Raw genomic sequence first — 23,252 nt, 5'->3', positions numbered from 1 at the left:
CTTGCTGATCTGTGGACCCTCAGATGAAAGACACCATGACAAATTCAATCACACACACCAAGAGCCACAACAGGGTATAAATGCTCTGTCAGACCTGCTAACTCCGAGCTCCAGCATGAGTGATGACAGTGAGTGATTGAAAATGAATGTCAATAACCAGGTTTCTATTAGGGGTGTGAACATTTTAAAGTTAAAAACTTTGAAATAAAAGTGTGATCTTTAACATTGAAGAAAAATGTAAATAGTGCAGTATTCACAAAACATGATTTTCCGTGTTATAGCCTAACTAGACGATAGGCTATAAGGCCTGGGGAAAATTGTGTAATTTAAATAGAACTTTAGGCTACTTTGGTAAATATATGCAAGGCATGCTAAACAGATTATCAAGACATTCACATCACAGCTTTTTCTGCCTGCCCCTTCCTTGCACCGGCTCCCCTAGGTCGTATTCATTATGCCGATTCTGTTTCAAACCATTTCTTAAACGGAAGCAAACAGGGAGCAACCTACCAGCATTTATACAATAGAAATCTTGTTTTAGTTGCAAAATGTTTTGAGCCGAGATCTACCGCTCAATATGTAACTTTTTGGCCGACCCAACCAAATTCACACAGAAATGTGAGCTATAGATCTGTCACTCATTAATAGCAAGTCTAAAGAGCGGTAAATATGTTCTATGTGCACTTTCTATGCTTCAGGTTCTTAAGTTTTTTTTATTTTTTATATTTCACATGGGTTTAGATGGTACAATCATTCTCTACACTACACACTGCTTGTTTTGTCACAAACCGAAATTGGGTAAACTGTTAGAATTTGAGCAACCAGGAAATGGTAGAGCAATTTTGCACCTTTAATAACCTATTAAAAAACGTTCTGTAGCAATGAGGTTTGTGCAGGCTATAGGCTCAATACATTATCACTGCATTTTGGCTATGCTTGAATTGCCCTGCCAGTGTTGTTATTCTCAGACCATTTAAAAATGATATTTCAGAACTTGAGGCATATGAATACACTGGTAATATATCATTTGTTGTATTACTTGTGAGGCACAGCTGAGTGAACAAAAATTAAATAATTCCTTTTAATTTTACTGGACTGATTGTGCCTGCATCTGATGGCCAGCCTCTCACAGTTCCTCAGCTCTCGTTTCCTCCGCTGAGACTGACCAAAAAGGGGCCACCGTCTTGCACCACATTTAATTATTTCTGCCTCATACATGAATACATGTTCTTACTCCTATCACCAGAGAACATGAAATATTCCTCAATATTAAAAAAGGCAAGCCGCTAATAACATAAGCCAATCGATACTTTGTAGCGGGAGTGGATAGGGAGAAGCACATTTTCTGGCTTATATAAGTGTTGACACAGTGCTGAAAAAAAATACAAACATTCACTCACTCAGAAAAACAGCCGTTCTTTGCGGTATTAGTTGAGTCTCTAGTCATGGTTTTAAAGGTTTAGAAATGTCAGTATCAACTTCGCTATGGGCAAGTGGAAGCTGCAGACATGGTGATCTGATTAGCCAGCAGTAGGCCTATAAGGGCACTTGATTTGCTCTCCCGGCCTTCCGGGTAGTAGTTTTTACATTCAGACAGATTAAATAGCTCAAAATGGGAACACTTTTACTACCTAGCATGCAGGGCAGCTGAATCCAGTACACCTACCGCAAAACTAATAATACTTAATCTGTTTTTTATTTGATTTTTTATAGAAATGTTTGGTGATGGACTGATTGGTGACCACTGGATTGGACTAAATTACACCCCTGCCTCTTTCTCTTCGCTAATGATACAAGTGTGTTCAGTCTTCGGTCTGTTGCGTGTAGAATATCGTAGCCTATTCATTGATAGGCCCTGCTTTACTGAAATTGCAAGCCAAGAAATTGTGAGATACATCATTCCATTGCGAGATACAGCTTTGGTTGTTGTCAGATAGAACCGCACACTAGGCCTGTCTGTCTGCCTGCCTGGTGGCAGACCTGCCTATGTTGTGCTCCTCCCCTTACTCTCACACCATGCCCAAACGTGTCCGCCATCGTGCGCAAATCGATTTTGTCCCCCCCCACACCAAATGCGACCACAGCACGCAGATTGAAATATCAAAACAAACTCTGAACCAATCATCTTGGGGACAGGTCGAAAGCATTAAACATTTATGGCAATTTAGCTAGTTAGCTTGCAGTTGCTAGCTAATTTTTCCTGGGATATAAACGTTGAGTTATTTTACCTGAAAATGCACAAGGTCCTCTACTCCCGACAATTAATCCACAAATAAAACAGTCAACCGATTTGTTTCTAGTCATCTCTCCTCCTTCCAGGCCTTTTCCTTCTTTGGACTTTATATGGCGATTGGCATCTAACTTTCATAATAGGTGTATTACCAAAACCGACCGACTGACCTCAGTTCATTTTTCAATCATCCATGTGGGTATAACTAATGAGATGGCACGTGGGTATATGCTTCTATGAACCAATGAGGAGATGGAGAGGCAGGACTTGCACCATGTTCAGCGTCAACAAATAGAACTGACTACTGTTTGGCAACGCAGACGCTTGTTGGCGCGTGCGAGCAGTGTGGGTGCAATGATTGAATAACGTGTATATTTATTTTGCGACGCAAGCGGTGTGGTCAGAATGTCAGTTCCTCATTGCTCGCTATGAAAGTTGTGAGTATTTGTGTTCTCGGAAGTACAGCAACTAATCAGTTTCCTCCTTTCCAAAAAGACTTAACCTTAAGAGTCGGTTCATAGCTGAATCGAGTCCTGACACTCAGAAATGGGAGTAGACGTGCAATGATTAAAGGAATAAATTATTTTGGAGTCGACTTTCTACCACTACGCCACCGTCGTTAACAGTTGGACAAATGGCAGAGAAAGGCGAGCGACAGCAGCGAATTCCTGTATGGCTTTCAGAAGTTAAATGAGAAGGAAATGTTAACTTTGCGAGATGGAACGGAGGTACAGTGATGGTAGTACAGTTGCATTTTAAAAGGGACAGTTGCATTTGAAAAGGGACGCACCGAGAGACCCAACCCGTTGTTGGCAGCAGCGCAAGCTGCATTGTTAATTAGTGTGAATTTTAGAAAATGTTATTGTTAATGAAAGGCAAAAAAAAATTGCTGCTTAAACGTTAAGAAAAAAAATATTTGTCATATCCCTAGTTTCCATCCAACCTTTTTATGCAATTAAAGTAAAAGTACATGTTGGATAAAATAAAATAAAAGTCACGACAGGCCTGACGGAAACAGATAATTTGTCAGTAAACTTTTCAAACGTCGACAAAACAAAAAACACACTAGACAAGATGGGATCTTTGTAAAAATGAATAATGTGATAAATGGTGGTAGAAATGCCTTTATGGGCAAATATTGATATAATAACCATCATATCGAAGTCAACTTAGAGTCACACGATGTGTTGCGTGGTCCTCCCACTACGATTTGGGAATTGATGCAGTTTATTACGCTACAGCTGAAATAAATTACCACAGGGTGGTAAAAATGCACGGTGATGAGCTTCATGCTCCTTTCCAATAAATATCAAGGGTCTTATTCTGGTGACATGATAATCAATGCTTGGCTGGCGTTTGACAAATACAAAGAATCTCGCTCTTTTGTCCATAATAATCTGATCATGTAGGCCTAGGCTATACCGCACTGTCTGTGAGCGGTTGTCTAGAGCGCACATGGCAAGACCCGAATGGGAACATTCACTATATATATATATATATAAAATAAATAAAACGAACAATTTGTGATAAAACCATCAGCAGAGTTGAAAATCCATTTAACAAAAGTTATTTTTCTATACACTACGTGATCATGCATTTTATCCATAACAAGTCAATTGCATGGAAACATCTCTGGTGGGAAAATGGAGATATTGTTTTTATGATTTTAGAATATTCACATGTAAATCTGTCTCCAAATGGAAGGATAACTATCTAGTGACAACAAAAAAATCAGTTTAGCCAATTAGACTGGAGGGTGCTTAGCCTTCTGCCTCCTTGTCTTTAACTGAGAAATGTCCACACAGACACTGCTAAAATATAATCCAATGCCACTATTAAACTCATTTCGAGATTAACACACTGTCCTAACTCTCTGGTAATGAGCGAGGGACTGTAGTCCTACTCCCTGCTATAAAATGACTTATCACAGGGAAACAAATGTATCTCCTGCTTTAAAACCAACCCAATGAAACCAAACAGCACCCTCAAAACTAATCAACAGGCATTAGCTCTGTAGCCCTATTTACCTAGAGGTGTTCTACAAAACAAGATCAATGAGTTAGCCACCTACCTCTAATAAAACTGCAGAAATAACCATTGATTTTATGGTTAATAAAAAAAAAGCTAAACTTAGATGTGTTATAGTTTGTTTAATCAATTAGACCACACGCATGTCAAGCTTCTCTCTCTCAAAAAAAAGTTATATCAGAAGATTTAAATCAAATCAAATCAAATTTTATTTGTCACATACACATGGTTAGCAGATGTTAATGCGAGTGTAGCGAAATGCTTGTGCTTCTAGTTCCGACAATGCAGTGATAACCAACAAGTAATCTAACTAACAATTCCAAAACTACTGTCTTATAAACAGTGTAAGGGGATAAGGAATATGTACATAAGGATATATGAATGAGTGATGGTACAGAGCAGCATACAGTAGATGGTATCGAGTACAGTATATACATATGAGATGAGTATGTAGACAAAGTAAACAAAGTGGCATAGTTAAAGTGGCTAGTGACATAAGAATGCAGTCGATGATCTAGAGTACAGTATATACATATGCATATGAGATGAATAATGTAGGGTAAGTAACATTATATAAGGTAGCATTGTTTAAAGTGGCTAGTGATATATTTACATCATTTCCCATCAATTCCCATTATTAAAGTGGCTGGAGTTGGGTCAGTGTCAATGACAGTGTGTTGGCAGCAGCCACTCAATGTTAGTGGTGGCTGTTTAACAGTCTGATGGCCTTGAGATAGAAGCTGTTTTTCAGTCTCTCGGTCCCAGCTTTGATGCACCTGTACTGACCTCGCCTTCTGGATGATAGCGGGGTGAACAGGCAGTGGTTCGGGTGGTTGATGTCCTTGATGATCTTTATGGCCTTCCTGTAACATTGGGTGGTGTAGGTGTCCTGGAGGGCAGGTAGTTTGCCCCGGTGATGCGTTGTGCAGACCTCACTACCCTCTGGAGAGCCTTACGGTTGAGGGCGGAGCAGTTGCCGTACCAGGCGGTGATACAGCCCGCCAGGATGCTCTCGATTGTGCATCTGTAGAAGTTTGTGAGTGCTTTTGGTGACAAGCTGAATTTCTTCAGCCTCCTGAGGTTGAAGAGGCGCTGCTGCGCCTTCTTCACGACGCTGTCAGTGTGAGTGGACCAATTCAGTTTGTCTGTGATGTGTATGCCGAGGAACTTAAAACTTGCTACCCTCTCCACTACTGATCCATCGATGTGGATAGGGGGTGTTCCCTCTGCTGTTTCCTGAAGTCCACAATCATCTCCTTAGTTTTGTTGACGTTGAGTGTGAGGTTATTTTCCTGACACCACACTCCGAGGGCCCTCACCTCCTCCCTGTAGGCCGTCTCGTCGTTGTTGGTAATCAAGCCTACCACTGTTGTGTCGTCCGCAAACTTGATGATTGAGTTGGAGCGTGCGTGGCCACGCAGTCGTGGGTGAACAGGGAGTACAGGAGAGGGCTCAGAACGCACCCTTGTGGGGCCCCGTGTTGAGGATCAGCGGGGAGATGTTGTTGCCTACCCTCACCACCTGGGGGCGGCCCGTCAGGAAGTCCAGTACCCAGTTGCACAGGGGGGGTCGAGACCCAGGGTCTCGAGCTTGATGACGAGCTTGGAGGGTACTATGGTGTTGAATGCCGAGCTGTAGTCGATGAACAGCATTCTCACATAGGTATTCCTCTTGTCCAGGTGGGTTAGGGCAGTGTGCAGTGTGGTTGAGATTGCATCGTCTGTGGACCTATTTGGGCGGTAAGCAAATTGGAGTGGGTCTAGGGTGTCAGGTAGGGTGGAGGTGATATGGTCCTTGACTAGTCTCTCAAAGCACTTCATGATGACGGAAGTGAGTGCTACGGGGCGGTAGTCGTTTAGCTCAGTTACCTTAGCTTTCTTGGGAACAGGAACAATGGTGGCCCTCTTGAAGCATGTGGGAACAGCAGACTGGTATAGGGATTGATTGAATATGTCCGTAAACACACCGGCCAGCTGGTCTGCGCATGCTCTGAGGGCGCGGCTGGGGATGCCGTCTGGGCCTGCAGCCTTGCGAGGTTAACACGTTTAAATGTCTTACTCACCTCGGCTGCAGTGAAGGAGAGACCGCATGTTTTCGTTGCAGGCCGTGTCAGTGGCACTGTATTGTCCTCAAAGCGGGCAAAAAGTTATTTAGTCTGCCTGGGAGCAAGACATCCTGGTCCGTGACTGGGCTGGGTTTCTTCTTGTAGTCCGTGATTGACTGTAGACCCTGCCACATGCCTCTTGTGTCTGAGCCATTGAATTGAGATTCCACTTTGTCTCTGTACTGACGCTTAGCTTGTTTAATAGCCTTGCGGAGGGAATAGCTGCATTGTTTATATTCGGACATATTACCAGACACCTTGCCCTGATTAAAAGCAGTGGTTCGCGCTTTCAGTTTCACGCGAATGCTGCCATCAATCCACGGTTTCTGGTTTGGGAATGTTTTTATCGTTGCTATGGGAACGACATCGTCGACGCACGTTCTAATGAACTCGCACACCGAATCAGCGTATTCGTCAATATTTCCATCTGACGCAATCTGAAACATGTCCCAGTCCACGTGATGGAAGCAGTCTTGGAGTGTGGAGTCAGCTTGGTCTGACCAGCGTTGGACAGACCTCAGCGTGGGAGCCTCTTGTTTTAGTTTCTGCCTGTAGGCAGGGATCAGCAAAATGGAGTCGTGGTCAGCTTTTCCGAAAGGGGGCGGGGCAGGGCCTTATATGCGTCGCGGAAGTTAGAGTAACAATGATCCAAGGTTTTACCACCCCTGGTTGCGCAATCGATATGCTGGTAAAATTTAGGGAGTCTTGTTTTCAGATTAGCTTTGTTAAAATCCCCAGCTACAATGAATGCAGCCTCCGGATAAATGGTTTCCAGTTTGCAAAGAGTTAAATAAAGTTCGTTCAGAGCCATCGATGTGTCTGCTTGGGGGGGATATATACGGCTGTGATTATAATCGAGGAGAATTCTCTTGGAAGATAATGCGGTCTACATTTGATTGTGAGGAATTCTAAATCAGGTGAACAGAAGGATTTGAGTTCCTGTATGTTTCCTTCATTACACCATGTCTCGTTAGTCATGAGGCATACGCCCCCGCCACTCTTCTTACCAGAAAGATGTTTGTTTCTGTCGGCGCGATGCGTGGAGAAACCCGTTGGCTGCACCGCATCGGATAGCGTCTTCCCAGTAAGCCATGTTTCTGTGAAGCAGAGAACGTTGCAGTCTCTGATGTCCCTCTGGAATGCTACCCTTGCTCGGATTTCGTCAACCTTGTTGTCAAGAGACTGGACATTGGCAAGAAGAATGCTGGGGAGTGGTGCGCGATGTGCCCTTTTTCGGAGTCTGACCAGAACACCGCCTCGTTTCCCTCTTTTTCGGAGTCGTTTCCTTGGGTTGCTGCATGCGATCCATTCCGTTGTCCTGTTTGTAAGGCAGAACACCGGATCCGTGTCGCGGAAAACATATTCTTGGTCGTACTGATGGTGAGTTGGCGCTGATCTTATATTCAGTAGTTCTTCTCGACTGTATGTAATGAAACCTAAGATGACCTGGGGTACTAATGTAAGAAATAACACGTAAAAAAACAAAAAACTGCATAGTTTCCTAGGAACGCGAAGCGGCCATCTCAGTCGGCGCCGGAAGTACTCCGATTTAGGCAAGTTAGCTGGCTTGTGGTATACCCTTCTGGCATGCTTCACTGACTACAGGAAGGACTACATAGAGACCTGCTGAGTCCAGTCCTGGGGAGGGCAGGTTTGCCAATCTTACCGACCTGTGCTAAGAGAGCACTGTTTACAGGAAATGACAATGTGACAGGAGTGAACTCAGTGAAGAAGTAGGCTTTTATGATGCATTAAACCAGTCTGTCCCTTAAATTATTTTCCAGACAGGGCACAGAGGCCTCCAAAGCAACATCCAGGCCCTCTTATACAAAATATTTTGTTCCAATTGTGTCACGGTCAGTAGACCATGTCAGGAACACTTGCAAAACTTGATGACAAGTGTTAAAATATCTTAATCTCCCACACAGATCTACTCCATCCAAGTGGCCCACAAGTCCCCCATGTTAAATGGACAGTGCAGTCAAAAACATGACTTTCCTGTGTTTAACAGTGACTTTGGAAAGTACTCAGACACCCTGACTTTTTCCACATTTTCTAAGGTTACAGCCTTATTCTAAAATTGATGACAGTTTTCCCCCTCCAATTTACACACACAATACCCCATAATGACAAAGCAAAAGCAGGCAAAAAAAATGTGTTGCTAATTTATATATATATATTTTTTAAACTGATCACATTTACATACGTATTCAGAACCTTTACTCTGTACTTTGTTGAAACACCTTTGGCAGTGATTACAGCCTTGATTATTCTTGGATATGAAGCTACATGCTTGGAACACATGTATGGGAGTATCTCCCATTCTTCTCTGCAGATTCACTCAAGCTCTGTCCGGTTGAATGGGGAGCGTTGCTGCACAGCTATTTTCAGTTCTCTCCAGAGATTTCCGGTCTCTGGCTGGACCACTCAAGGACATTCAGAGACTTGTCCCGAAGCCAGTCCTGCGTTGTATTGGCTGTGTGGGAACGTTGTCCTGTTGGAAGGTGAACCTTCGCCCCAGTCTGATGTCCTGAGTGCTCTGGAGCAGGTTTTCTTCAAGGATCTCTGTACTTTGCTCAGTTCATCTTTCCCTCGATCCTGACTAGTCTCCCAGTCCCTACAGCTGAAAAACCTCCACACAGAATGATGCTGCAACCACCATGCTTCACCGTAGGGATGGTGCCAGGTTTCTTCCAGACGTGACGCTTGGCATTCAGGCCAAAGAGTTTAATCTTGGTTTCATCAGACCAGAGAATCTTGTTTCTCACGGTCTGAGAGTCCTTTAGGTGCCTTTTGGCAAACTCCAAGCTGGCGGTCATGTGCCTTTTACTGAAGAGTGGCTTCCATCTGGCCACTATACCAAACAGGCTTGATTGGTGGAGTGCTGCAGAGATGTTTGTCCTTCAGGAAGGTTTTCCCATCTCCACAGAGGAACTCTGGAGTTCTGTCAAGAGTGACCATCCGGTTCTTGGTTACCTCCCTGACCAAGGCCCTTCTCCCCCGATTGCTCAGTTTGGCCTGGCGGCCAGCTCTAGGAAGAGTTAGTCATTCCAAACTTCTTCCATTTAAGAATGATGGCGGCCACTGTGTTCTTGTGGACGTTCAATGGTACAGCAAATTTTTCGTACCCTTCCCAAGTTCAGTGACCTCACACAATCCTGTCTTGGCTCTCTATGGACAATTCCTTCGACCTCATGGCTTGGTTTTTGCTCTGACATGCACTGTCAACTGTGGGACCTTATATAGACAGGTGTGTGCTTTTCAAAATCATGTCCAATCAATTGAATTTACCACAGGTGGACTCCAATCACGTTGTTGAAACATCTCAAGGATCATCAATGGAAACAGGATGCACCTGAGTTCAACTTCGAGTCTCATAGCAAAGAGTCTGAATACTTACAGTACCAGTCAAGTTTTGATATATCTCCTTGTCCTCATTGTAGAATAATAGTGAAGACATCAAAACTATGAAATAACACATACGGAATCATGTAGTAACCAGACAAAAAAAACTGTTGAATCAAAATGTTATATTTGAGATTCTTTAAAGTAGCCACCCTTTACCTTGATGAGAGCTTTGTACACTCACGGCATTCTCTCAACCAGCTTCATGATGTAGTCCCCTGGAATCCATTTCAGTTAACAGGTGTGCCTTGTTAAGTGAATTTGTGGAATCTCTTTCTTACTGAATTTGAGCCAATAATTTGTTCTGTGACAAGGTAGATGTGGCATACCGAAGATATACCAAATAGGGCGAACACCAAGTCCATATTATTGCAAGAACAGCTCAAATAAGCAAAGAGAAATGACAGTCCATCATTACTTTAAGACGTCAAGGTCAGTCAATGAGGAAAATTTCAACAACTTTGAAAATGTATTCAAAAGCATTCGCAAAAGCCTATACTCTTCTGTAAACTAGTCATCTCTGTATACCCGTCGCAAGACCTACTCAGGGCTCTATGGTGCTACCATTTTGGTCACATTGGCTCCTAAATATTTTGCTGTGCTACCTGACATTTTTATTTGGAAGCGCCAGTGCCCCTACAGTACTTGGATAACATTTAGTGCAACAAAAATAAATTAAAAGGGATAGCCTCTTCAGAAGATTTTTTCATGTGCTCCTACATGTTTCAACTGAGGTGCACATGTGCTCCTCGTCAAAAATCTCAGCGTAGAGCCCTGCCACTGGTTGTTGCTTATTTATGAAACCCTCTTAGGCCTCACTCCCCCCTATCTGAGATATCTACTGCAGCCCTAATCCTCCACATACAACACCCGTTCTGCCAGTCACATTCTGTTAAAGGTCCCCAAAGCACACACATCCCTGGGTCGCTCGGCTTTTCAGTTACCTGCAGCTAGCTGCAACAAACACTCAAACTGGACAGTTTATCTCAATCTCTTAATTCAAAGACTCAATCATGTACACTTACTGACAGTTGTGGCTGCTTTGCGTGATGTATTGTCTCTACCTTCTTGCTCTTTGTGCTGTTGTCTGTGCCCAACAATGTTTTTACCCTGTTTTGTACTGCTAACATGTTGTGAGCTGCCATGTTGTGTTACTACCATGCAGTTGTCATGTGTTGCTGACATGCTATGTTGTCGTCTTAGGTCTCTCCTTATGTCGTGATGCGTTTTGTCCTATATTTTATTTATTTTTAATCCCAGCCCCGCAGAAGGCCTTTTGCCATTTGGTAGGCCGTCATTGTAAATAAGAATTTGATCTTAACTGACTTGCCTAGTTAAATAAATCAAAATAAAATGTCCAAAAGCCATCAAGCGCTCATGAGGACAGCCACAGGAAAGGAAGACCCATCTGCTGCAGAGGATAAGTTCATTAGAGTTCCCAGACTCAGAAATTGCAGCCCAAATAAATGCTTCAGAGTTCAAGTAACAGACATCTCTACATCAACTGTTCAGAGGAGACTGCGTGAAATTAGGCCTTCATGGTGCAATTGCTATAAAGAAACCACTACTAAAAGGACACCAATAATAAGAAGAGACTTGCTTGGGCCAAGAAACACAAGCGATGGACATAAGACCAATGGAAACCTGTCCTTTGGTCTGATGAGTCCAAATGTGAGATTTTCGATTCCAACCGCAGTGTCTTTGTGAGACGCAGAGTAGGTGAATGGATGATCTCAGCATGTGTGGTTCCCAACGTGAAGAATGGCGGAGGTGTGATGGTGCTTTGCTGGTGACACTGTCTGCGATTTATTTAGAATTCAAGGCACACTTAACCAGCATGGCTACCACAGCATTCTGTTATTCAAAAGGAATATGAGGGGTGGCAGGTAGCCTAGTGGTTAGAGCGGTGGGTCAGTAACCTAAAGGTTGCCAGATCAAATCCCTGAGTTGACGAGGTAACAATCTGTCGTTCTGCCTCTGAACAAGGCAGTTAACCCACTGTTCCTAGGCCGTCATCGGAAATAAGAAATTGTTAACGGACTTGCCTAGTTAATTTAAAAAGAAATACCCACCACACCTCCTTGACCAAGAAGGAGAGTGATGTAGTGATGCATCAGATGACCTGGCCTCCACAATCACCTGACATCAACCTAATTGAGAGGGTTTGGGATGAGTTGGACTGCAGAGTGAAGAAAAAGCAGCCAACAAGTGCTCAACATATTTGGGAAGTTCCAGGTGAAGTTGGTTGAGAGAACGGCAAGAGTGTACAAAGCGGTCAAAGGCAAAGGGTGGCTACTTTGAAGAATCTAAAATAACATATTTTAATTAGTTTAACAGTTTTTTGGTTACTACATGATTCCATGTGTTATTTCATAGTTTTTACAAATGTAGAAAATTCATTAGGCCCTTATCTATGGATTTCACATAACTGGGAATAGGAATATGCATTTGTTGGTCACAGATACCTTAAAAAAAAAAAAATTAAGTAGAGGCATGGATCAGAAAACCAGTCAGTATCTGCTTCATGCTGCATAAAACACCTCATTTGCATCGAGTTGGTCAGGCTATTGATTGTGGCCTGTAGAATGTTGTCCCACTCATCTTCAATGGCTGTGCGAACTTGCTGGATATTGGCGGGAACTGGAACACGCTGGCTTACACGTCGATCCAGAGCATACCAAACATGCTCAGTGGGTGACACATTTGCGTATGGAAGCCATGGAAGAACTGGGACATTTTCAGCTTTCAGGAATTGTGTAGAAATCCTTGCTATATGGGGATTAAACATGAGGTAATGGCGGTGGAATGGCACGACAATGGGCCTCAGGATCTCTGAGGCAATTGTGTTCGTTGTCCGTAGTTTCTGTCTGCCCATACCATAATCCCACTGCCACCATGGGGCACTTTGATCACAATGTTGACATCAGCAAACCACTTTCCCACACGAAGCCATACACATGGTCTGCAGTGGTAAGGCCGGTTGGACGTACTGCCAAATTCTCTAAAACAACGTTGGAGGCGGCTTATGGTAATGAAATGAACATTCAATCATCTGGCAACAGCTCTGGTGGACATTCCTGCAGTCAGCATGTAATTTTCACACTCCCTCAAAACTTGACAAAACAGCACATTTTAGAGTGGTCTTTATTGTCCCCAGAATAATGTACACCTGTGTAATGGATCAGGCCGTTTAATCAGCTTCTCCATGGGGCGGCAGGTAGCCTAGTGGTTAGAGCGTTGGGCCAGTAAATTCTGTTATCTTTTATTTAATCTCATGAAACCAACACTTTACATAATGCATTTATATTTTTGTTCAGTGTATATTTGCACACTAAGAGGTTGGAATAATACTTGGGGGGTACATCCAGTACAGTAGGTGGCGGTAATGTACTATAACGTTGGATGCCAACAGCCAATAAACCCCACAGAAGAAGCTAGCTAGGACAATGGGAGACAGTGTCCTTTGCCCCACCTGTCAGGCACTGCTTTCCTGCAGTTCTGTTAATGACGGCAAGGGGCAGGTGTTCAACAGGCTGGAGCAAAGGACAGACACTTTGCTAGCTAGGAAGACTCTGGTACACAGCAGATACTTTTATTTTCCTTTTAAGCCACATTTTTAGTAGCAAGGACAATCAGGGAAAATACAGAATACCATTAGTGTCACACAAGCATGAAGATGCCGTGCTCGAAAGGGGGGCGTTCATGCAGGAACCAATGGGACGCTCGAGGGAGGAGGAATTTATTATTGTTTTGTTCTGCCTCGTTAAAGCTAATAGACCAATAACAAAGAGTTCCCAATAACAGCTCATTTTCTAGTTACATATCAGACAGGGGAGGAGATATTAATAATACTCTGAGTAAAAGAGAATGTTTTGGGATTTTCACCCTCCAGACATTATTTCCTAAAGGACTTAATGATGAAATGCCTATGTATGTTATGTTGTGAATTTGAACATGAAATATGTGTCTCTTGTAGATTATTCTGACGTTTTTCGTATGATGTACCCTATGACTAATGAAAACTTGCCTCATTGAGATTTTACAGACGTGTTTAATACGCCTTATTCATACACTTTTGTAATATTTATGAAATGCATATTGTTATATTTGGTAGCACTTATTTATTTTTCCTTTGCCTCCAACCCCCTTCGATGTGTAGAACGGATGTGGGTGGGGCCAGGTCCACATAATGGTGCAACTTTCAAAAAATCCCAAAAGCCCTGACGAAGGCCGTGTGGCCGATACGTAAGCTTATTAAAGATCGGTGATACTATCAAGAGCAGTGTGTGGTTTCCTTTTTCCTAGTTACATATCCCTCCCATTAAGCTCCTCCAATTAGGTACCTCACTGAAGACTACTCGTGCAAAATTCTTGCATGCGAAATAGCTTATCAAAAAGCTACATGTTTCTTTTTGACAATTTTAATTGAAAACCATCACAGTAAGATAATTAATCGTTAGCCAGAAATGATTTGATATTGTGATAAAAACAGCTGCAATGGACCTTTAAAACCAACTAGGCCAACACAGTAAGTAATGGAAGTGGTAAAACATCTTCCTAATCATAACACTAGAAAGCCCCTAGCAGCCAAATGATTATTTACTGGTGTCTGATAATGGTCTAAGTTTAACTTGTTTTATGATTTGAACATGTTTAGAAATGTGTGGATCAGACATGTGATCACCATCATCGTCACTAGATACCGTAGACAAGCCTACAGCTCGATGCAGTGACATCCCCAAATGTTGCATCACCACCACTGTCAGAACCAGACAGATCACTTGCATGACATCATCATCCCGAATCATCAACAAACACATTTTACTTCCAACCTAACACACATGCACAATACTGTACAGCGCTGGCTTTGGGGCCTTGAAGTACCAGCAGCATATCACACATAACTAGCTTGCTATGCAATGGTCAACTATTCTATGATTGCAAAGAACCTGTGCAGAATCAATTAAACAAGAGCACTAAAAACACAACCAGTTAATTATCACTAACGTCAAAATACACTATGTCAACGAGGAAACGTGTCTTATTTAACATTCTCTGAAACTGCAGATGTCAATCAACATGTCAGAACTGAAGACGGGCACGAGCCTTTGCCCACACTCCAAGGTTAAATCGTACATATTCATATAGAGCAAATAGGCATCACACAATAGTAATCTCATGCCTATGCGTAAACAGTCCATCATAACAGAAGGAGGGCCCTTCGCTTGAATTGAACTGGCCAGCTAGATAGCTAAGTAGGTGGGTGACATGTAAACCAGCATATCTCCACAAGGTGCGGGCAAAACAAACTGTGGCGATGCTAGCTAGCTAGCCACCATAGCTAAGTGGCCTAGTCTGGCTATCTGCGCACGTCAGTGAAAATACCATACTGGGCAGCAAATTACTATGCGTCTGAACACACACATTCACTTCTTGATAATACAGGCATTGTCACCTGAGTGCTATGTACCTTTCTTACGCCTTTGTAGATATAAAAATACAGTTCCCGGCCCACATTGAAACAGATTCTGTCGCCGTTGCCGGACTGGTCGTTGACGTTCACGAAGGAGACTTTCACCGGATTCGAGCCCTGTGAATTGAAAGGCACCCTGTTAGGGCGGCTATATTCGGAGTGAGTGAGGAGTTTATAGACACCTTCCCGAGTGGTGAATTGAGTTTTAATTTCGTTCATCTCCTTCCCTCCTCCCTCCGCCGCCATCTTGGAAATTGGCGTTCATCCTGTCCAAAACCCGGATCTTACCCACAGAGCATGCGCTCGGCAATTGATTCTAGAACCCATGCGCTAAAAGCATCAATGAACGTTAGAAGTGACGCTCTAGTTTAGCGAAAGCAGTGAGGTATTTGATAAGACGAAATTCACTTCTAAACCCTCGACAAAAATACATTTCATAGTTTAATCTAGTTTAAATGCTCTTGTGGAATTGCATGGATGAGTAATTTCTTATTGTGGAGAATGCGGTCTGTGGGTCCTTGAATCATGGTGGACCTTTGGAATATAATATCCTCCTGAACACGCTCGAGAATGTCGTAAAGAAAAAAAGTATTCTTTCAATTTGAATACAATCCCCCGACATTTATATTAATGTTGTGAATATGAATATGTGATGAATATTTGATTGATTAGTTACATAAATGTATGACATTGAAATTGCAAACTCTAGTCATCCAGTCCAATCATCATAGTTGCAAGCAATTCAATGTATTCCTTCTTGTTCATTATTTGTTCTGTCCAGATGTTCTCTGTAGTGTGACCATAGTCTAAATCTAATTATTCTGTCTCCTCTCGATGTTTACATCCACTAGGGGAGATACAGTAACTTCTCGAAACAACTAGATATGTTTTAATAACTCGTCTGTTGCTAATAGTGCCATCGTCTGGTCAGTCTGCGGTCAAGCACTGTGCAGTATACCCATGCCTGAGAATTCTGGTATTTTCTATGATTTGACATGAAAGATTTTCTAATTTCTTGTTTATAATCAAGATGTGTATTGTATATGTGTTAGCCTACTCATGTTAAACTCCTCACACAAAATCAACATATTGCAAGTCATGTTAATATCATCATTATAACTAAATGAGCAGTAGTGTCACCATTAGGACACAAAACATGCCTTCTGATTGGGATAAAACCACACAAAAGAGTGTGTTTCTATAGGCCTACAAGTGTTTTATTGGTTGGCGGGATTAAAGAATGTAGAAGTAAACTCTTTATCCAATTTGTCAGCACAGTTTCTGTGGCCTAGAACTGAACCATTACTTGAACACAAAAATACTTGTGGCCAGCCTGTTATCTTTCCAGAGTCCTTCTGCCCTGCGTCTGTCTGTTCGGATGGTTCAATGGGAGCAGGTGGTTTGAAAGGCTGCGCACAGCTGTGACATTGCTGACACGCCATAGGGGTGTATGGTGGGGCCTAGTGGGCCAGGCCTGACACACTATCATGACGCCTCAGGCCCCCGAGTGGCAGGCACCCCTTATGACTGCTGCCCTATAAGGACACATGTGGTTTATGGCGCGGACCCCTCACAGCTTTCACTGTCACCCCCACCCTACTGGTCATTTCTCTCTTAGCCTGTACTGTAGTGGGACTGGGCATTCCTTCTGGAAGCTTCTGAATGGGGGCTTCGAGAAAGCTGCCCCTTGTATAAAAAGAATGGCCCAGGGGTACTCAGATACAGAAAGTGAGAAGACATTCACCTGAAGCCATAGAGGATTTAGGAGCAGTGAAATACAGAGATTTAAAGACTACATTAATCTGCAGAGGAACAGAAGTGACGCTCAGAGATTCAATCTACAGCGATCAGCAAACGAGAAGTGAAGCACAGGAGCTCATTCTTATCTATTCAAGGTAAGAGAGAGAGGGTATCAGGGAGAAAGGTAAACCAAATATGTAGCTACTTGCAATTCAGGGGCACAAGGAAGATCAATAGACAATATTCTGGAAATACATTATGCATTGATATTATAAAGGTGAAACACCATCAGGAAGTAAGCAGCCTACAGTATATATTGGTACTCTAAATTGAATAATATATCATGGGGATGAATTGCACTGTATTAATCTGAAATGGCATTAAATCAGTGAGGAGACTTTGATAGACAGTTACCCTGGATCTGGTAAAAACCCTTTTGTGGGTGCATGGCAAGAGAGGAGCACATGGCATGGAATATGACCCTGGTTAGAAGGAGCAAGGGACATGGCAGTTGAAGAGAAAGAAGAGAGGCCTGGCAGTCAGCACAAATAATTATTACAATCAAGTTATCTATACCAAGTTATTAAATAATGCATTTATCAGACCTGAAAGTGTCTCAGACCAGAATTCTACTGGTTCATGTAGTGAATTTGAAGCCAAGGACCAGGAAGGATTCATTTATTCATTCATTGAACTGGAAAAATGCCTTTGATGTTTTTTATTGATAAGCAGCTACTTTAGGAAAAGGTATCTTTCATGGGAAAGAGTGTTAATGGCATTTGATGAATACTTCTCAGTATATCAGTGCTGTTAAACAATCATAACTTTTAAGAGCAACTAATATTTTTGCTGAAAGTTAATAACATATAAAACCCTATACTTGAGAGAAAAATGCAATGTTGAAGACACCCTATGGGTGGATTTACATTAGTAAAATATGTCTAGTGAGATCTATCTCTCTTCAACACCAGATTTGCAAATGTTCTGTTTACACTAGCCTTGGATGTGGTGTGGCCAAATCCACATTCTTGCTTAAAGTGTGACTGCAGCTATTAATTAACATACCGTAAAAACCATAGTATATAGACAAACAAAATAAGGGTAGCAATTCAAACTATACAGGCACTTCTCATCTAAACCATATTGCACAGTGTACATATTGCACACTTTATTCATGCAATGATTCACAAATGTGCAGATATTTTAAAAGCCTTTCATTTTCTATTTGGCTAACAGAGCAAAAATGCTCTCTACTGGTGTTAAGGTCATTTTTGCAGGGATATGTGGTGTGGGAGAGCCATTGTCTTTACACTGTACAACTCAGAAGAGGATATGTTGTGTAGATGTCTTGCACACTACCTGCAGAGGTAGCGTGGGAGAAATCTCTTAAAAAGAGAGATTTTAATATAGATCCGTCTCTTTACACTAGACAAGTATATCTCCTGGACCTAGTTTGTGTCATTTAAGTAGTGTAGTGTGAAGAAGCTCTATTAATACAACTCTACATTACTCTATTCAAGCCAAGTCTTGCTTCATCTTAATACTCCATTTCAAAGAAAGGGTATCACATGGCATGACTGCAGCTGTTGGCAAGGGGGTGTGAAAAGGTCTGGAAACTACGATAGTTTTTCAAATGGCAGAGGCCTTGATTGACAGATGTGGCCTGTGCAATAGGAGCCTCTGACGGAGGGCTGTAACAGGTGCCTCTATTCCTCAATACTTCAATCCCTTATTGCCTCATTGTCATGTGGTCTGACTAGACTAGAGGCTGTATACAAAAAAGCAGGTGTTTCTGGCTTTAAAAGCTGTAAAATATAAAAGTCCACATTTCAGACAATGATCATTTGCAAGCTACTATAAGTTGTATTATTTTTTTATTTAGCTGAAGCAAGTCTTATTGCTAAATGCAGAAAAAAGCCTTATGTGCTTTTCAAAAACATGTCTTCTGAATAGCCTTATTAATACAATATTCATCCATTGTTAGGATAATTGAAGAACAATTCAAATCTAAGTGTTGAGGCATCAAAGTCTCCATCAGTCTGAAGTACAAACTCTGCTATTTTGTTTCTCCTTCCAGATGCCAGAGAAAGCCGGCCACACCATGGACGAGGAAGTGGAGACCTTTGCCTTCCAGGCTGAGATCGCCCAGCTGATGTCTCTGATCATCAACACCTTCTATTCCAACAAAGAGATCTTCCTTAGGGAGCTCATCTCCAACTCTTCAGATGTGAGTAGATTAATCATAATGCTGAATTGACCAATGTAACATTTTACCTTAATAAGCAGCCACTTATACACTGCTCTCTGAGCCAATATAGTAAAACAAGCTATATCCCAGAGTTAACCTGCTAAACACTTTGTTAAATTCGCTCAAGGTATCAACCATGACACTTTTCTTTTACCCTTGTGACCTCTTTTTGCCATGATCTGACAGGCTTTGGACAAGATCAGATACGAGAGCTTGACAGACCCAACCAAATTGGATTCTTGCAAGGAGCTGAAGATCGAGGTCACCCCTGACCTGCGCACTCGTACCCTGACCCTGGTTGACACCGGCATCGGCATGACCAAGGCCGACCTGATCAACAACCTGGGAACCATTGCAAAGTCTGGCACCAAGGCCTTCATGGAGGCCCTGCAGGCTGGAGCTGACATCTCCATGATCGGGCAGTTCGGTGTGGGTTTCTACTCTGCCTACCTGGTGGCTGAGAGGGTGACTGTCATCACCAAGCACAATGATGATGAGCAGTACATCTGGGAGTCTGCAGCTGGTGGCTCTTTCACTGTCAAAGTTGACACTGGTAAGCATCTTCAACAGTATTGATTAATATGCTGCTGCAATTACTTTTCTCCAATACAACACCATCAACCTACATCCTGGATCAGTTGAATCTTATTTTTCAACAATGTCATTCAAAAGGAAGTAAGCTTAGATCCAATGACTAAGTCTGATTTTTCTGATCTGAAGGTGAGTCCATTGGCCGTGGCACCAGAGTGATACTGCACATGAAGGAGGACCAGTTTGAATACTGTGAGGAGAAGCGCGTCAAGGAGGTTGTGAAGAAGCACTCTCAGTTCATTGGCTATCCCATCACACTCTTTGTAAGTTCAAATAGAACTTTATATTTCTTTGGTTGTAACAATGTAACAACATATTGCGGAGATTGACGGAAATCTGCTGTATGAACTAGGAAAGTAACCTGTTAAAAAAAGTGGATCCAAACATTGCTCCCCATACTGGACAAATCCTACAACTTTTTAATAACAAACATTTTCGTCCAGGTGGAGAAGTCTAGAGAGAAAGAGGTGGACCTTGAGGAGGGAGAAAAGGATGAGGAGGCTGATAAAGATTCTGCAGCTGAGGACCAAGACAAGCCCAAGATCGAAGATGTCGGTTCTGATGAGGATGAGGACACCAAGGATTCCAAGAACAAGAGGAAGAAGAAGGTCAAGGAGAAGTACATTGACGCAGAGGAGCTGAATAAGACCAAGCCTATCTGGACCCGTAACCCTGATGACATCACCAATGAGGAGTACGGAGAGTTCTACAAGAGTCTGACCAACGACTGGGAGGACCACCTGGCTATCAAGGTGAGTCCCTATGATGGCAAACTGAAAATCAAAACTCAAGCCTTATGGGTTTGTCTTGATCCAACCTATGAATTAATATATTAGTATGACTGTATGAGTCAACGTTTATCTCATTATTCCCACAGCACTTCTCAGTGGAGGGCCAGCTGGAGTTCCGCGCTCTGCTTTTTGTGCCCAGGAGGGCTTCCTTCGACCTCTTTGAGAACAAGAAGAAGAAGAACAACATCAAGCTGTACGTGCGCAGGGTGTTCATCATGGACAACTGTGACGAGCTGATGCCAGAGTATCTCAGTAAGTACTGTACCTTGAACCTTTAGCCTTTCATGGATACCTCTTCAGCACCACACTCAAGCATGACATTGAGTAAAGCTGTAAGTAAGATGTCTGACCAGTTGCCATTCTCTTATCTCCAGACTTCATTAAGGGTGTGGTGGACTCTGAGGATCTCCCCCTGAACATATCCAGAGAGATGCTGCAGCAGAGCAAGATCCTCAAGGTGATCCGCAAGAACCTGGTCAAAAAGTGTATGGATCTTTTCGTTGAGCTCTCAGAAGACAAGGACAACTACAAGAAGTTCTATGAGCAGTTCTCCAAGAACATCAAGGTAATGGATTTTCCAAGTTCCTGAAACTATTCAACCAGAACTTCTCCTTCTCTTTTTGAGGGACCTTCAGCTTGAACATTTTCCATCTTTCCATTAGCTGGGAATCCATGAAGACGCTCAGAACCGCAAGAAGCTGTCAGACATGCTGCGCTACTACACCTCCAACTCCAACGCTGACGAAATGGTCTCCCTGAAGGAGTATGTTTCTCGCATGAAGGACACCCAGAAACACATCTACTACATAACTGGTGAGCTGCTATCTATTTTCACTCTCCATTATTCCTCCTTTGTTAAATCCATGTGACATAAAAATACATAATTTAAACCAGGGTAATCTAACTGTTAATAACTGTGTATTCTCTTCTAGGTGAGACCAAGGAACAGGTCGCCAACTCTTCCTTTGTAGAGCGCCTCCGCAAGGCCGGCTTGGAAGTAATCTACATGATTGAACCCATTGATGAGTACTGTGTCCAGCAGCTGAAGGAGTATGATGGCAAGAACCTGGTCTCTGTGACCAAGGAGGGTCTGGAGCTGCCTGAGGATGAGGATGAGAAGAAGAAGCAGGAGGAGCTGAACACTAAATTCGAGAACCTCTGCAAGACCATGAAGGACATCCTGGACAAGAAGATTGAGAAGGTACAAGCACAACTCACTTGAACCCAATCCCTCTGCAATGTGTCTACGCCTTTTAATAACATACCACTTCATACACAACTGTCAATATGTCTACAGGTTTCAGTTTCCAACCGCCTGGTCTCCTCCCCCTGCTGCATCGTCACCAGTACATACGGCTGGACGGCCAACATGGAGAGAATCATGAAATCTCAAGCTCTCAGAGACAACTCCACCATGGGCTATATGACAGCCAAGAAGCATCTGGAGATCAACCCAACCCACCCTATTGTCGAGACTTTGAGAGAGAAAGCTGAGGCTGACAAGAACGACAAAGCCGTAAAGGACTTGGTCATCTTGCTGTTCGAGACTGCTCTATTGTCATCTGGGTTCACGCTGGACGACCCTCAGACCCATGCAAACCGCATTTACAGAATGATTAAGCTTGGCCTGGGTGAGTTGCTTTGCCTTAATGCATTATTTGCCCTCAACTCTTCTCTTGGTTGATGGGGTTTAAAGGCTCCTCCTAGAGCAATTTACAGTACAGGTCTGCAAACACCAAGTAACTTACAGGACTATCATGGTAGTACAATGGTTAGGAATAAGGCTTTTGTTTTTTCCCATACTTTGGCTGTCTGAATAGCAGATTGTACACGATGAATATGAATATGTTTTTCTAATGTCGGCTATTTCTTCCCCTCTACAGGCATCGATGGCGATGACTCAGCTGTGGAGGAAATCCTCCAGCCCAGTGAGGATGACATGCCTGTCTTGGAGGGAGATGATGACACATCAAGAATGGAGGAAGTTGACTAAAGATATATCAGAAGTACATCATTTTTTCCCTTTTTAACATTTAATTTTTTAAGTTACTTCATTGTGTCCCAAATAGACTTTACATTTTCATGACTGTTGAGTCGTGGGGAAAGTGTTGTAATTAATTCATCATAATTCATGAATACCATAATTATATAGTATATCTACTGCTTTCAACCCTATTCAACTGTAAAAGTCAACAAGGATTTGACTTGTGTCTTTATCTATTTCTGTAAGTTATTTTCTATGAAAAACGACAAGGTTTATAATAAAAAAATATTTTGAAACATATTTGACATGTTTTCTCTTTATCAAATAGTCTGGATTATTGTGATGGCATGTTTATAATTCAATACTGGACTATCTATTTTGCATCTTCATTCATACTTTTGCAATCACCTTACCCCCATAATAACTCCCTGTATTTCAGATCTTTTTAGAGTAAACTTTTAGGTAAAAAGTTTATCTTTTTAATTATGAAATCTTGTGAGGGTCATGAATGATGATGAATATCCCAGGTACACTATGTACCCACTGTACATATTTGATATCGCCACGCCCATAGACCCGCCTTCACGATAGAGTTAAATGAAGGAGGGGCGTGGACAGAGAAACAGTAGGGTTTGATTGATATTCCATCGCTCCTCTC

General features: G+C 42.5%; 2 protein-coding genes across 2 annotated transcripts in view; one reads left to right on the top strand and one right to left on the bottom strand.

Moving 5' to 3' along the window:
* The window catches only part of LOC115107969 (WD repeat-containing protein 20-like), a 28,017-nt gene extending 12,475 nt beyond the window's left edge, over nt 1-15,542 (bottom strand). The window contains exon 1 of the mRNA XM_029631799.2: nt 15,238-15,542. Within this exon, the coding sequence (XP_029487659.1) occupies nt 15,238-15,486 (249 nt within the window). The 5' untranslated portion in view covers nt 15,487-15,542. The remainder of the gene's footprint in view (nt 1-15,237) is intronic.
* A 1,324-nt stretch (nt 15,543-16,866) lies between these two features.
* Nucleotides 16,867-22,894, top strand: LOC115107966 (heat shock protein HSP 90-alpha 1-like). Its single transcript, XM_029631792.2, has 11 exons — nt 16,867-17,135; nt 19,058-19,207; nt 19,415-19,781; nt 19,949-20,082; nt 20,263-20,571; nt 20,697-20,862; nt 20,985-21,175; nt 21,273-21,423; nt 21,543-21,811; nt 21,908-22,241; nt 22,494-22,894. Exons 2-11 carry the CDS (start codon nt 19,058-19,060, stop codon nt 22,601-22,603), a joined length of 2,181 nt encoding a protein of 726 aa, XP_029487652.1. The 5' UTR covers nt 16,867-17,135; the 3' UTR covers nt 22,604-22,894.
* The last annotated feature ends 358 nt before the right edge of the window (nt 22,895-23,252 follow it).

The sequence above is a fragment of the Oncorhynchus nerka genome, linkage group LG24 (assembly GCF_034236695.1).
Source record: "Oncorhynchus nerka isolate Pitt River linkage group LG24, Oner_Uvic_2.0, whole genome shotgun sequence".
Lineage (NCBI taxonomy): Eukaryota > Metazoa > Chordata > Actinopteri > Salmoniformes > Salmonidae > Oncorhynchus > Oncorhynchus nerka.
Note: the sequence above shows the minus strand (reverse complement) of the source record. Positions and strands in the feature narration are given on the sequence as shown.